Below are 15,412 nucleotides of genomic sequence, written 5' to 3' on the forward strand. Positions count from 1 at the left end.
GCTGCAGGAAAGAGCTTCACTCTGACCATCACCGTGTTCACCGGACCGCCACAAGTGGCCACGTATCACCGCGCCATCAAAGTCACCGTGGATGGACCCCGAGAACCGCGCAGTGAGTACACGCGCGCACACACCCACCAACACTGTTGCTTCAATGCTCTGTGGCGTGATGTGAATGCTGCAGAGCCACCCAGTCAAAAGCAGCTATTCCTGGTTCTGAAAGTGTGTGGGGGGCTGTGAGTATCTCTGCATGCTAAAACAACTGCATGAGTCATATGCAGATGATATATGAAAATCTAACACTGTAAGCATCTGTGTGTGCATGTGTGCGTATCCATCAAATTGAGGTAAAAATCTGTTCACACGATAATATTTGCCAAAATTCGGTTTCTACTAGAGGTATTTTAGGGTTGAGACTTGGTTTTGGGGTTAAGATTAGAATTAAAACTAGGTTAAGGTTGGGGATGGGTGTGCGGCAGTTATGGTAAGACTCCTGAGAATGAATGCAGGGCAGCACATTGTCCTCACAAGTCAGTAGTGCAGTATGTGTGTGTCTGTGTCTGTGTGTGTGTGTGTGTGTGTGTGTGTGTGTGCAGCAGGGGCACATGGACTGGCCTAGTCAGAGGAAACTGTAAAGCATATTAAGTCAAAACCAAAGACCACTAAGAGGAGCTGAGTGAGTCTCCAAGCCGCAGGTGGCTCAGCTCAGTCGACCCCTCCTCCCTCCTCCTCCTCACCTTCCCCTGTGCTGGTCAGAAGGGTCGTACCTGACCGACCACATAAGTGGCTCGTTGATTTAACACAGGGCAGACTCCGGCCACTGTTAGGCCTGGCAGGGAGGCCCGGCGTGCTAAAGCTGTTAGCGCCACCGTACAGCCACAGCTACGTTCTCATGTGGTTTAATGCTGCTGCTGTGAGGGATGGTGGAGTGTTACTTACATGAGTCAGGGGGCTGAGTGGCCTCTGTGCGTGGATTTTTTCATGAGATCAAGTTTGGATAGAAGAGATGGGTTTCATGATCGCCCTATGAGGGGATCATGTTGTAGATTGCAATGTTTTAAAGGTCTGTGAACGGGCGGATAGCTGGGGCTTGTGCTCATGTCTGTTGAGGGGGATATTTGGGACAGGGGGGATCTAGCCCAGTCAAAACAGACCACAGCAGGGGCAAGAGAGAGTGGTAGCAAGTGCCACATGAGGGGGGATATAGGCTGGCAGACAGGGAGCCGTGGGGCACACAGAGAGGGGCATCAACCCCCCCACCTGCCAGACTGGACGCTATTTGCAGAGGCATTAAAGAGAATAGTGACTGCAAAGGAGGGAGATAATTATAAACTGTGTGTGTGTGTGGGGGGGGGTAGATGGTTTCAATTTGTCTTTTGTTAAAAGAAAAAAAAAAGTGTCTGCAGAAATGCATTCTCATGTGCATCTGCTAGTGTCTCAGCTTGAAATAACTGTGTACATTAAGGTTGTCTCCATGTCTGTCTGTCAACATGTTGCAGCTCCAGCTGAGGCGTCAGAGTGGCCCGTGCTACTTTTACTCTGGCGCTGGGTGCTATAAAGTGACACTGTTTAATATAGGGCAGGAGGAATTTAGGGCTCCATTAAACTCTAGTACACGCTGCTGAGAGGGAATTGGTAGAATAACAGAAAATAAACTTTTGCAAAGGCCGATTTGAAAAAAAAAATGCATGCAAGTATGATTTCAATATGTACCTCCTACAGTGTAGCCCCCTGGAACAAGAGATCATTTGATTTGTGGAGATGTTAAGATGGCTGAAATACTGAGTAAAAGCTTATCTGAAAAATGAATAAAACATTCAGTCACTGGGCAGTGAAAACAGATCCAGCCAAACCAGGAAACAGCTCACAGTTAACAGAGTAAGCATTTTGAAATGCAGCACATTTATATTGTTCATTATGTCGGTTTGAGCCGGCTGTCAGATCTGAGCCTCAGATGAGTTTTCACTCCAATTCCGCTTATTGAAAGACTCATAGCCTCAAAAAAGAAATCACTGGTGAGATGAGATAAAGGAGCTTTCTTATTTAAACAAGAAGCACATTCTAAAAGCGTATCAGTCATCCCAACACCGTCAAAGCACAGGAGCACACACACTTCCATTCAGTCATTATTAGGGCCATAAAAATAATCAGATTCTTCTCTAACCACAAGGCACCGCATCATATCTGCTGTAAGACATTTAGAGCCAAAATAGAGAGGCACTTTTGCCAACACATTAAACTCACAGCACTTTTCCATTACAAACCCAATTCTCACTGCTTTAATTCCACATTTTTTTTTAGTTTTCATCAGCAATGCTGCATAATGTTGCCTTTGCACTCTCAGCTTTATCATTCATCGAGTGCAGACAGCCTGAAGCCAGACTTGGCCGCGCTGTGCTCACCTGTCCGCCGGCCTTACGTGCTGTTTGTGTAGGGCCGGCATTTGCATGCTTGCCAGCCGAGTCGCGGCAGGAGCTGGCACACAGGGAGGAGGTTTTATTAATGTTTACTGATCCAGTCAGGAGAACCTGATGGACAGGCCTGCAGCGGCGGTGGCAGCTCGCCTGTGCCAATGTAACAAAGAGACACCAGGCCCTCTGAAAACACTCGAGTTGCAACATAGACACACATGGGCACAAATGTGGACACTAATGTATTTTTACATGCCCACACACATACACATGTAAATGATATAAACATGCACAGGCAGGGCTGTGTTCCTGAACAGAAAGTAGGCGAAATGTTCAGCTAAGTATTTTTGTCTCCTTTGCTGCTGATTTCCTCATCACACATCCGGCATTCGTCATCATCCCCCCCACCACCACCACCACCACCACCACCACCATCCCCCCAGATGTAGCTGTCATACTATATTATCAAACTTCTGCTGAGGCCAAACTGGAAGCACAACTGTTGCAACTGAACACACCACTTCTGTCTGAGCAGCAGCTTCAACAAACATGCCACATCTAACGACAAGAGCTGAGCTTAAAACACAGAAAAAGGAAAGCAGATGACATAAGTGTCAGGACCCTCCCTGTTTGTCGCTGTTATCAGATTCCTCCTCACCACCGCTCACACATTTGATGCTCCCCTGTAGGGTTATTCTCACCAATTAATCCCACAGCTATATTTTTGGTGTCGTTCTCACTCCCTCACTTATAGATGACATCAGCTGCTGCCTATTTACCCACGGAGTCAGGGGGAGGGGCTGTTTGTATTTCTGTATCTCTCAACCTGAAATTAATCTGTCCCCGGAAAGAAAAGATGAACTCACCACAGGTCAGAGAGATTAAAAAAAAGGGAAATATTTTGAGCTTGTGAAATGATGTTCAGAAATAATTTGCGCAGTGCGGGGACGTATGTCTTCTTTTTAAGTGGTTGGGTTTGTTTTTTTTTAATATTTAGCACAAAAGTATTTAAATGTGTGAAAAAAGTCTTTGTGATCATAAAGGAAATGTTTTTTTACAAATATAGAGATGTCATTTACAGATATGTAAATCTTAAGATAAAGAAAATAATTAAGAGGGTACGAAAAAGTTTGTGTATGAATGATTTTGAAACTGAGGTTAGATAAAGTTATTTTTGTGAATTTCTGGGGACAGACTCAAAGCTGCTATCTGTGTGTGAAAATCAGCACTCAAAGCTCAAGTCTGTGTGACGCTCAAGTTACAAGGAACACTTTTACAGCTGAATCAGATTGATTAAATAAAAAGCTTATTTTTTAACCCAGCTGAAATTCATTCAAAACGTTGACGCAAATCAGGCATGTGTTTGGTTATTTTTTATTATTTATTCAAATTTTTTTCAGAAAAAAGTTCTTGCAGACTGTTTTTGTTCGCACCCACACGTCTGAGGGTTTTTGAGGTTAAAGACATAGAAAGGAGAGGCAGTTGTTATAATGTTGAGGATGTGGAAGCCTGTTGTACGTTGAGGTCAGAGTGGCAATTTGTCTGATGAGCTTTGAAAATGATACACATGAATACACCCTAACCGCTAACACAATTATATAGTGTACATGCAATACCTGCATACATGCAGATCAAGCTCACGCACTTCCCCACCCATGGGCCCACGCATCCACCGAAATCACACACAAGCGCTGTCGTGTTTTGTTGCCTCTGTTTGCTCGGCTGGGTGTGTTCGCACAGCTCCAGCAGGAGAATGGCGGGCGTAGGGGTGGAGGGGGGAGCGGGGCCGGCGGGGGTGCATGTTGGAGTTGGCGGGTTGATTCTATTTGCATTTGGCACACAGACTGTACAAAGTATGCAAATAAGCAAACAATGACATTTGCTGTGTTATTTTTCCTGTGATATTGCAGTCTCTCTGCAGAGTAAACAAAAAGATAGCATGCATATGGATTTGCGTGTGCGGGTGCTCAGCTCATACACCTGCCAGGTGCGTCCATCTCTTTAAGTCGGCCCCCATAGAACCACGCCCATGCTCCACAAATCACATGAAAGGGCTCACCCTCGGTGCGAATTGCTCTCTCAAAGGCAACTTTGATGTTTGAAAATGGAGATGGGTGTCTTTGAAAGAAAGGCCTACAGGTGTATCAGTGCCAGGGGAGGGGGAAAAAAAAGTGGCATGTCTGATGCTGGGTGCTTTCCTGACTCCTGAGGGCTCGCCATGACTCTCAGACGAATAACCTGAAGACATGGCGGCATGAAAACACACACACACACACACACACACACACACACACACACACACACACACACACACACACACAGAGATTAATCTCATCAACTAAACTCATGACCACTTCATTTATGATTTGGTGGAGCAGATAGTGTACCACTGACAGACAGATGGGGGCAGATAACGGGGAGATTTTATGTCTTCTTCAGAGACATGACGCTATGTGGCGTCTGCAGTGACTGGAAGCCGTCGACCGCGACGTTCCTCCTCCCTGGGGTCACTCAAGACGCGTCATACTTGGCCTCAGTGATTAGAAGCAGAGTAAATATTGGCCAACTGATAAATCCGCTGGAATGCAGCAGTGCATATTGAATAGGTTTGGACTGATTTCAGAAGGGGAAACACATTCTGAGGTCTGAGGCTTGTGACGGGTGGCGGATGAGGACAGTTTCCTCCGGTAGTTGTGCAAAATGTATTAGGGACGAGCAACCGCATTGTGTCGTTTATTGAAAATATTTTTTGAAACTACTCTGAGGTCTTTTTATCGTTGGATATAAATGAATGCATGACTGTTGCTGTCAGAGTCATTAACGCGCAATTGGACAGACATGAAAGCATCTGTAATATAATCAAATTTTGTTGTGGGAGGGTAAATAAAGGACTGAGATGGGAAGCTCTTTGACCACTGTTGCCACCTTAACCACATCTAGAAGCTTTGAGGCTGCACACACACACACACACACACACACACACACACACACACACACAATGTGCACACACAGCTGTTGGTAATCCTACTTAGGCTTTTGTACTTAGGCTTCCCTGTGAATGCAGAGCTAATTAGTCTAAATACCTCAATTAAACAGAGATATAAACACAGAAAATGTAGTCTATTTTTTTTCTCTCCTCCCTTTAGCTGCCTCTGTTCGCTCTTCGGCATGTTGCTGCGGCGTCAGTTGCTACTAAAAACAGGAAAAAAGAACAACATTGTCTAACATTTCGAAACAGCGAGATGTCCCCCTCCTCAGGCCAGTTGATGACTGCCAAAGACACACACAATAGCCTCGGGGCGAAATGCCCTTTCTTTTTTCCATTCAGACAAAAATTTCCACCCTGTATTCGCTGACGCCAGATAGAGCAGCAGGGTCTACTACCGAATTATTTACAGAGGGTCCCAGACAGCGCTACTAATTCGCTCTGATGATGCAAGGAGAAGACATTTTCTCAGAATCACTGCCGAGCTCGGCCAATGTCACCGCTGCCCTCCCACACCCGCTCCCCTCTAAATTCACCAGCCAAGCGTCTTTCCTGTTTACCTACCTATGAAGGGAAGTAAAATGCCCACTCTGTGTGTGCTCACTCTTCCTTATTTACACTGACCCATACAGGAGGGAGCCATTACGACCTTTCAGCCGTAATTCAATAAAAGTTCCGTTCTGCATTTAGAAAAATAAATGGCCCATGAGTGGAGGAATATTTTCTCCCCTGCTGCATTATGACAATAAACCGTCTTCTGTGTTGGGGCAGTGGGGACGGGGGTGGAGAGTGTGTGTGTGTATGTGTTGGGGGGGGCGTTGGTTTGTGGGAAGAAGGCACCTGCTGGTTACTGGAAAAGACGCTGTGTACCACCACCCTGCGGTTTTGGATATTTATTTCTTCGGGTCTTAATGGTTAGGAACAGTGAGCAAATAATAGGTGTAGCAAGATCTTTCTTTTGCTTCCAGGAGCAAGGAAGGTTGTAATCCTCTGGGTAAACACAGAGGGAAGCCTTGGCTGGAAACATCACAGAAAAAAGGAGGAGAGGTCAATCTTTGTAACCTCCGCACTACTACTACAGCAGTCCACTAACATGATATAGAAAGTACTCAAAGTGCATGCCCTCACAGTGGAAAATTCACACATCTGACATTTCACACATTGACTCTGACCCACCTGGAATATCAATTCTGTGGAACTACGTGTGTGTGTGTGTGTGTGTGTGTGTGTGTGTGTGTGTGTGTGTGTGTGTGTTTGTGTGTGTGTGTGTGTCTGGGGGCAAATGCATGCTTGTTGCACATTATTGTGTGCGAGCTAGTATGCACAAAGGTGTGAACGCGAAGCCGTTTGACACATCTGCTGGCGTTGCATTGATGTATGTGACAACGGCAGCTTGCTTTCCTTTCCCACAGCCTTGCGAGGCCCCCACCTTTCCCCCGGCACCTCGCTGCTTACAACAACCTGACTACCACGTATGCGCAAACAGACACGCACAACAACCCCCATTCACCATTAGAGCTAAAATAACACACTCGAAGCAGCTTATTGCTTTAATATGATCTGTCACCGGAGCCAAATAGGCCTTCTGTGCCTCGACAAGGCCAAAGCAGCAGCAGCAGCAGCAGCAGCACTGGGAAATCTATGAAGTCTGCAGGCAAGCCGCCAAAAAGGGCTAAAAAACAGCGCTCATATCAACCCCAACACGCCTCAACTCCAGAGTGGAAGACAGTTACACACATACACACACACACACACACACACACACACACACACACACACACACACACACACACACACACACACACACACACACGTGGAATGGAGGGACAAAAGAGGGATGATTGCTCTCAATGTGCTACGGGCCCTGCTGTATTGTCAGAGAATCCGGGTGCATTGGGTCTTATTTTGGCACCCCTTCATTCTCTCTGCCTGCCTCGACCTGCCTCGCTGTAGGGCTGTCCTTGCGTGGCACTGCTTCTGTTACGCGCACATACACACACACACACACACACACACAGACACACAGAAACACACACACACACACGCAAAGAGCTTTATCCCCTTATCAGAAAAGGAAGGCTGCGCTCTTCGCTCAAACAGTCTCATGTAGCAACTTCCGCTGTGAGCAGCTTGTTTTCAGACCTGCGAGGGGGATTTTCACACTGCTGATGTCCCTAGAGAGACTGATGCATCTGCCTGAGGGACCAGATGATCCCCCAGCTGTGGTCAGAGGGGGGCAAACTGCTGATAAAAGCATGCCAAAACTTTTTTGCTGACCACCTCCTGAAAGCCGAAATGAAAATAATGTTTCCAAAAAACCCCACTTGCCTCTGTATTCCGTGCTGCCATGTTTATGACACAGACGTCAAATCACACGTAGTTTATAACCCAGGAAATAAACAGTCTGTGCATTCAATCCACAGTACTAATATAGTCATAAAACTTAATGCATTCATACTTAAAGTGTTATGAAAGTATTATGTAAATGAGCATAAAGCAGTGTAATGTCTGCGTGTGGCTAGCTTCGATTCATTTAGGCCCAGACGAGACAGCCACAATCACCAGCCAAGGGTAAAACCCACATCCTTCAGGGTCAGCCTCAAAACAAGAACTTTGATTTGTCCCACTGTAAATACCCAAATGTGTGATTGGTGGCCTTGGGACACGCTGGTACCAAACACTCTGCTGCAGAGATGAGCTACCGTGCCAGTTATAGAATGAAAAGGGAAGTTCAAGACAGAGCGGCGGAAAGACTCAGGGTGGGAACGAAAACGTTGGGGGTTCAGGTCTGCTAGCAAGGAGGAAGAGGAAGACAGGTGTACAAGTCTTTGCTCAACAGATGTTGAAACGTCCCCAGCGTCTGTTGAGGGCAAACGGAAGTTTGCTTGCAGGCAAGTAGGCCTCGCTGCAACATGTGTTCAACTGTCGCCCCACATCGCACTGTGGGGACTCAAAAGTCAGATAAGGAGGCTGCATCTTTTTAACACTTCAATTTCAACGCATAGGCTTAAAAAGGAGAGCTAGATGCATTTTGAAGTTATTGATTTGACTCATCAGCACTAGAAAAAAGGTCATTCAAACATATATCAGTCAGCTGCTGTCACAATAGCTTCATACAGGACTTACAAATGCTTCTTACACTGCCCACACATTTTTGTTTGTAATACTATAGCACACTTACACAGACTTTACAGTCCAGACATAGTTTTCAGTGTTAAGTGAGATACATGCACTCCGAATCAATTCTAGTCTGTTATCAGGGGCCTATCAAGTCCATTTATACGTTGAATACAAATATTTACACTTCAAATATATTCAGTGCAGACTTGGGCCGGGGCCAAGGCACGTATTGCCCTTTGCCGTCCAGATAGAGTTTCACTTTGCCCCTGAAAAAGCGCCCAACCCTTTACTAAAAAGAGCTTGTGTTTAATGTGTCTCCCTTTGGACAGGAACATGTGTTTCTTTCTTTCAATGGAGACAGAGACAGACAGACAGAAAGACACGAGAAGCAGAAGAAAAAGTGGGGGATGAGGGGAGGAAACAGGTCGTATTGGGTGATCATTCAGCTGTGGCGTTGGTGTTTAAGGCCCGGCTGTCACCTTACTGAGCAAACAGCGTCTCTGTGTTGAGCTGATATGGGCTTTGTGGAGAAAAAAAAAGGCCGGGTAAGATTCGGTGGAGTTTGCTGTTCATGTGGTTTGGCCTTAAAAACCCTGAGTTTAATCTCGTGAAAAATAGCTTCATACTTTTCACATCACACATAAACTTATCTGCATGTGCTTCAAAGCACAAGAGCAACAGAGCAAAGCAACATCTCAAGTTATTCTGCAGCAGAGATAAAACACTATCAGGAAATAAAAAGACACACATACATACACACTCACAAAACAAAGCGGGCTGAGAGTGGCACACCCATTTCTTCAAAACACAGCCATTGCCTTTCAGTACATCGTTAATACCAGACATTTTATATCAAGCATTTTATTTGTTCTTCATAGACTTCCATAATGCTTTCAGATGATGCGACCGCTACTCTGAGAGGAGGCTAGTAAATCTACAACCTTTAGCATCCATTTCGACTCTGGGTGCTTATTGAGCGCTGCTATTTAGGCCTCATGTGTGCATTGGGCCCCCCATCTCCCAGCTCTATCTTGTGGTTATGATATCATAGAGAGAAAAAACAAGGGCATTCTCTCCTAAGTGCACCCTGACACATTAAATATTCATCCGACCACAGAAACCCCTCTAAAATGGGGCTAGTGTGGAGATGCTGGCACCCCTCTGGCCCACGGACCTGCAGAGTAGAAGTCAAATGTTCGGCGGTTGGAGCAGAAACACTGTGGCTGGAGGCAGGGTCAGCCGGCCAAAGAGAGCGCATTAACACAAGGTTTAACTGGAAGATACAGGCTAAACCACTCCGATAATACAGCGCAGAGACTGTAATGATTTAGACAGTAAAAAAAAAAAATAAAAAATTTAAATTTAAAATTTCTACAGTAAGTACAGAGTAAAGAGGCAAAAAGTTTAACTTTCAGTATAGGTTTACCATGGTTTCCCGCACATTCATTTATTTGTTGTGGGCCACCACGAATAAAACATCCGCCACCACATTTGATTTTCTATTTTTGGATCTGGACTGTACATTAGGTGTGCTTTTGGAATACATGTCTCATTTATTACACATTTTCAGAGCGCAAAGCGTACTGTTGGCACAGATGGAGCAGCAGAACATCAAACACAATGAAAGTAAAACCATTCATTTGGCTGGGTTTAAAAGTTTGCATTTCACTCACAAACACCCGCTTTTCTAATCCACTGATCTGATCAGCGCTAAATGAATCGACTTATCAATTATCCATCCCGCAACTCAAAATTCCACAACTGCTGCTGAGGAAAAAAAGAGGAGCTCCGCCTTTGCTGCGATCATGGAACGGCAAGAACCTCAGAATTTAGACAGGGGACACAGACTGATACACGAGGACACACAAGCAGGTTTATGTTTATGAAAAACAAATAGTTAACTTAAAGAACTTGTATGTGTCCAGTATCCACATGAAAAGTAAGATTTAACTGTAATGCTTATAAAGAAAAAAGAAAAAAATATTTATAAAATAGTTCTTTTTTGATTCATTATGGTTTTTAACAAGCCTATTAACTTGCCAATCTTGGGATGCACATAAAGTAGAGGGAATTATAGTCTGTAGCAGCCACAAATCTTAAAAGACTAGAATCCCTTTTGAAATGTACACAGATACTAATTAAAAGAGGAAAAAGTTGACTTTTTTAGTAGCTATGGTTAAAAATCATAACAAAGTGAGATGAGGGGAAGAATATCTGCTGCCCTCCTGATTTTAACCAACAGACAAAAGCAGAGAGAACGAAAAAGAAGGAGGGGAAAAGAAAGTTTCGAGCCACCTCCCAGTTGATTAGCGGTGTTAACAGCAACTGTGGGGCCCAGGGTTAATGAGCTCCAGGCCTAGTTCTAATGAAGCCTCCCTCCACTACTCCAAAAAAAAAAAAAAAAAAATCACCCTCTCGCAGCCCACTAAACCCCCTACTGGAAGCTTCGAACAGTATGTCGCCAAACGCTGTGTGTCCCTGCCAACTGGAACTGCGCCACAGGATCCACAGCTTGACTGTGTGTGTGTGTGTGTGTGTTTGTGGGCAGCTGAATGATCACTTTCATCCCTAAAGAGCCAGCCAATTCATCTTAGACCACCACTGGCCGCAGAAAAACTGACCAATTATCATTTTTTTCCCCCTGCCGTCTGTCTTTTTTTTTTTCCAACCAGAGAGCGGTGGGATGTATCATTTCCCTGACCTCAGCCGTTTGAGGTGGTGTAAATCTCTTAATAACTACACAAGGACACATATAGGGGCTATATTTGGAGGGCCGCTTCCCCCTGGCCGCCCCTGCTCTGGCCTGGAACAGACAGTAGCCACAGTGTCTATGTGGGTGATGGAGACTGGACCTGGCGCTGTGTGTGTGTGTGTGTGTGTGTGTGTGTGTGTGTGTGTGTGTGTGTGTGTGTGTGTGTGTGTGTGTAAAAGAGAGAGAGTGAGAACGCAGGCCTTCATTCCTTCCATCATAGTTTAAAGAGAACGCAGACTGGCCGCATATGAGCGTGAATAAAAAAGATATTACAGAGTGTGTGTCGGTGTGTGTCCATCCAAGTTCCTGAGTAACGGCACGGAGCAAACTGGTGGGCCAATGGGTGGACTCTCTCTCTCTCTCTCTCTCTCACACACTCACACACACACACACACACCCGTCCTTTCCTTTGGCGTCAAACGTCTTAATGCTCGGGAAAACAAACAGCTGGAGAGCAGCAACAGAACTGCTGTCTCTGCTCAGACAGATTAGTCATGACTGAGTCTCTCACAAACATAAAAGTCCAACGGATGTGTTGATCAGTGGGTGTGAATTTAAAAAAGTACCATTCTGTGCTGCACTTCGACTTCGGACAGGAGTGTATTCACTGGCTGTCTGTGTTCAGACACTGTGTCTGTGCATCAGTGTGCGTCCCCTTTGTGTGCGCGCATCTGTTGTGTGTGTGTGTGTGTGTGGGGGGGGGGGTTGTCAATGCTAGATATTTCTATATAGTTCGTAAAGAGAGGATGGAGGGGAGGCAGTGGGCACAAACAAATGGACAGAGCGGTAAACGAGAGGAAACTTTACCCATGGGTCAGCCTCCGCAGGAAGATATATTGCCCATGGGTCAGTGGAGAGAAAGGACGGGCAAAATCCATATTGGTCCGTCTGCCTTGCCCCCTTTATATAGTGATAAAATATTCAAATCCAGCCATTACTTCACATTAGGCTACTCTGTAGAGATGCCAGGGAGAAAACCACAGAATGTATACATGCCGGTTCACACACAGTTTTGGTGCATTGATAGTAACATTAAAATCTCTTCCTCCCATTAGAGGCATAGCCCTCATCCGGACTCACGTCTGACATTTAAGGTGTGTTCACATGTAGAGCATGTGCTTGTAAGCGAGTGTGTGTGGGAACATGTGTATTTGTACATGTCTGTGTACATGTGTGTCTACATAAAAGGCATGTTCAGAGAGGGTTTTTTTTCTTCTCTTACCATCTCCCCGAACGGGACATCAAAGTGATAAGGGCGCTAAGTGTGTTGGTTAGTTTTCCCGGTCTGGACAAAAGAGATTCAGCAGATATGCTTCACTTATTAGTTAATTCTCACGTCCTGCACACACATAGCCAGAAAAGCTCTTTTTCTCTTTCTTTATCCGTTATGTTGAAGACTGATGACTACATGGTCTGGTAGCCTTGTCTGGGTGTTTCTTTCTGACTAAGTGCTGTGTCAGTCAGACCTAAATGTGTGTGAGTCCACAGGTGTGGGGGTGTGTGTGTGTGTGTGTATGTGTGTGTGTTAGACAGGGGCGGATATTGGGGGCAGGTCTACTCACTGTTTCTTGTTTTTTAAGCAAGGTGAAAAGATAAGATCACCTTGCTTCAGCAGTTCACAGAAATGCCTAATGTCACAATCCAGAGTTTATTATTTCTTAGACTTGAAGTTCAGGGAAAACAGCATTCCTAAAGCAATTATTTACAACCACTTACGCCGTCGTTATCTGTGGATGACGCGGCAGCAGGTGCAGCTTGGGTAACACTTAGCGTCTAGCCGATGTATGTCAAGGTCTGCTCACAATCTAATAATATTTTTGCATTTGGAGGCTGAAAACATGGTGACAGTGTCTCTCTGCCCCCTTATATAATTTCGTCCTGTCTGAGTGTTTGTGAATCAAACTGAAGGATATTAATGGTCCTCACAGTCCGAGTCAATGTTACACTAATTACAGTTTAGACAGGCAAAGAGAAGTTGTCTGCCAGGATGTGTCAAACATGCCAGGCTTCATTAAGAATATTTGGGAGAAGGAAAGGTTTTCCAGCAGGACTCTTGTTATTTGTTTGTGCTATTTTTGTACAACTCATAAGGTGCCATTTTCCTGGTTGTGTAGGTGGTAAATTGGCAAGTCTTTGATTTCTTTCTTACCCGTCCTCCTCATGTCGCTGTTTCAGGGCACAGAGTGAAGATAGAGGACCCCCAGAAGATGCAGTTCTCGGACAGGCTGTCAGAGATCGAGCGCTACCAGCGGTCTATGAGGATAGGCCCAATGAGCAATAACCCCCGCCCCAGCCACCAAACCCACCTAAGCACCACACAAGGTGAGGACCACTGATACATTCAACCACAACCATAGTAATAAAAGATTTGCTCAAAAAAAAAAACTTTGGTTTTCATTCCTTTAAAGGTCTAGTGTGCAGAATTTAGTGGCATCTAGTGGTGAGGAAACAAATTGCCAATAGCCAAACGAATAGGAAAACTGTGATGGCCAAAGGGAAAATCATAAAATGCAAATGGCCCTATCTAGAGCCAGAGTTAGATTTGTCCATTCTGGACTACTGTAGTAACAACTTGGCAAATTCCATGGAAGGGGACTCGCTCCGTATGTGGATTAACAGCCCATTGTAATGACACGAAATACAGTTCCTAGTTTCAAATTTAGTCTAATACACTAATGAAAACATATTTATGAATAATATAATACATTCATGTCAATATCTCCCACTAATTCCTACACACTGGACCTTTAAATGTCATTGTAACTCATAACAATTTTAATTCTGTAATACTGTGATTCCCTGAAATTGCAGTATTTCCTGAAACTATTATCATACCATGAAAATCTCAATCAGTTGCAACCCTAACCCTGACGGACATCCAAACCACCACAACGCTGTAAAGTCTGCTCACATTAACTGCCATTACCTAGAAGTAAATAACTCCTTCAATACTTCCTCCTTCAACAAACATATTTAGTTTTATTTGGCCAGAGGGTAAGTAATCCGTAATAAAAATCAGACACACATCAACATAGTACATGCAGTTCACCCTGCATTGAGCCAAGAGGACTTCATGTGTGTTTCCTCCACGTGGTGCTTTCGAGTTCTGTTCCACTAATCTGGGAGCTGTTATACATGTTGGCCGTCAGAGGGGGAAGCTCGTGTCAATTCTGTCCCCGGATGCCCTGCGTTGGTGGGTCTGGGCCCCACAGCGTGCAGGGTTGAGTCTGTGGCCAGGTGGCATGGCGTGTGCTGCCAACCGAGCTTGGCCTGGGTGCTGAGGCTGGCCTCCGTGCACTGCACACTACAGCCTCAGGAATGTAGCAGCCGCCCGCTACCTTGGCAATCACGTCACTCTCAGACCGGTCGAATGTGTGGGCGTGAAGGGGGGGCTGAGACTCAGACTAAGGTGGTGCAATGGAGGGATGGAGGGGAGGGGGCTGTTTCATGCATATGTGTGTGTGTGTGTGTGTGTGTGTGTGTGTGTGTGTGTGTGTGTGTGTGTGTGTGTGTGTGTGTGTGCTGTGGGACAGCTGCGTGGGAGATGCTTGGAGTGAGGATGAGTGTTCAACTCTCCGTCATATGTCAGAGACTCTTTAACAGGATGCCATGTCTGGAAGAATACAGACTAAACACACACACACACACACACACACACAATCACACAGTATGCCCTCTTCTCCCACCCACTCTCTAGTTCTCATGCCACCTAATGAACCTCATTACCTTTGTATCAGCATGTTGCTGTGTACAGGAGGGCTTGTTTAGGAGCTGGGAGCCGTGTGTGGGTGGATCTCTATCAGTGTGTATCACGGCCGCACGGCAGTGTTTGGCCTTGTGCTTAGCTTAGCCAGCGCTGAGTCACCACTAAGGGCCTATCTAACAGCTGACTGTGGAGAACACAGGGTCTTTTGCCCCGCTCCCCCATGTCCTTACTTATGATACTGATTCCTTTGCACAGCCTGTACCATGGAGAAAGCATATCAGCCATTTTAGAAACACCGCCGACCGGTTACGCTGAAAATAAACACAGTGGAGCTTCAGCACAATACAGCCACTGTGATGATAATTTTCTGATGGGTTAGATTTTGGCGTGAGCTCTGTCGGTTGTCTGCCAATAAAAAGCCCCCTGCAGCTAAGCTT

General features: G+C 45.4%; 1 protein-coding gene across 1 annotated transcript in view; it reads left to right on the forward strand.

The window, feature by feature from the left end:
- runx3 (RUNX family transcription factor 3) overlaps positions 1-15,412 on the forward strand; it is a 52,842-nt gene that overhangs the window by 23,910 nt on the left and 13,520 nt on the right. The window contains exons 5-6 of the mRNA XM_042500672.2: positions 8-112; positions 13,445-13,591. Coding sequence (XP_042356606.1) covers positions 8-112; positions 13,445-13,591 — 252 coding nt within the window. The remainder of the gene's footprint in view (positions 1-7; positions 113-13,444; positions 13,592-15,412) is intronic.

The sequence above is a fragment of the Plectropomus leopardus genome, chromosome 14 (genome assembly GCF_026936395.1).
Source record: "Plectropomus leopardus strain MGB_pleo_1.0 chromosome 14, ASM2693639v1, whole genome shotgun sequence".
Lineage (NCBI taxonomy): Eukaryota > Metazoa > Chordata > Actinopteri > Perciformes > Serranidae > Plectropomus > Plectropomus leopardus.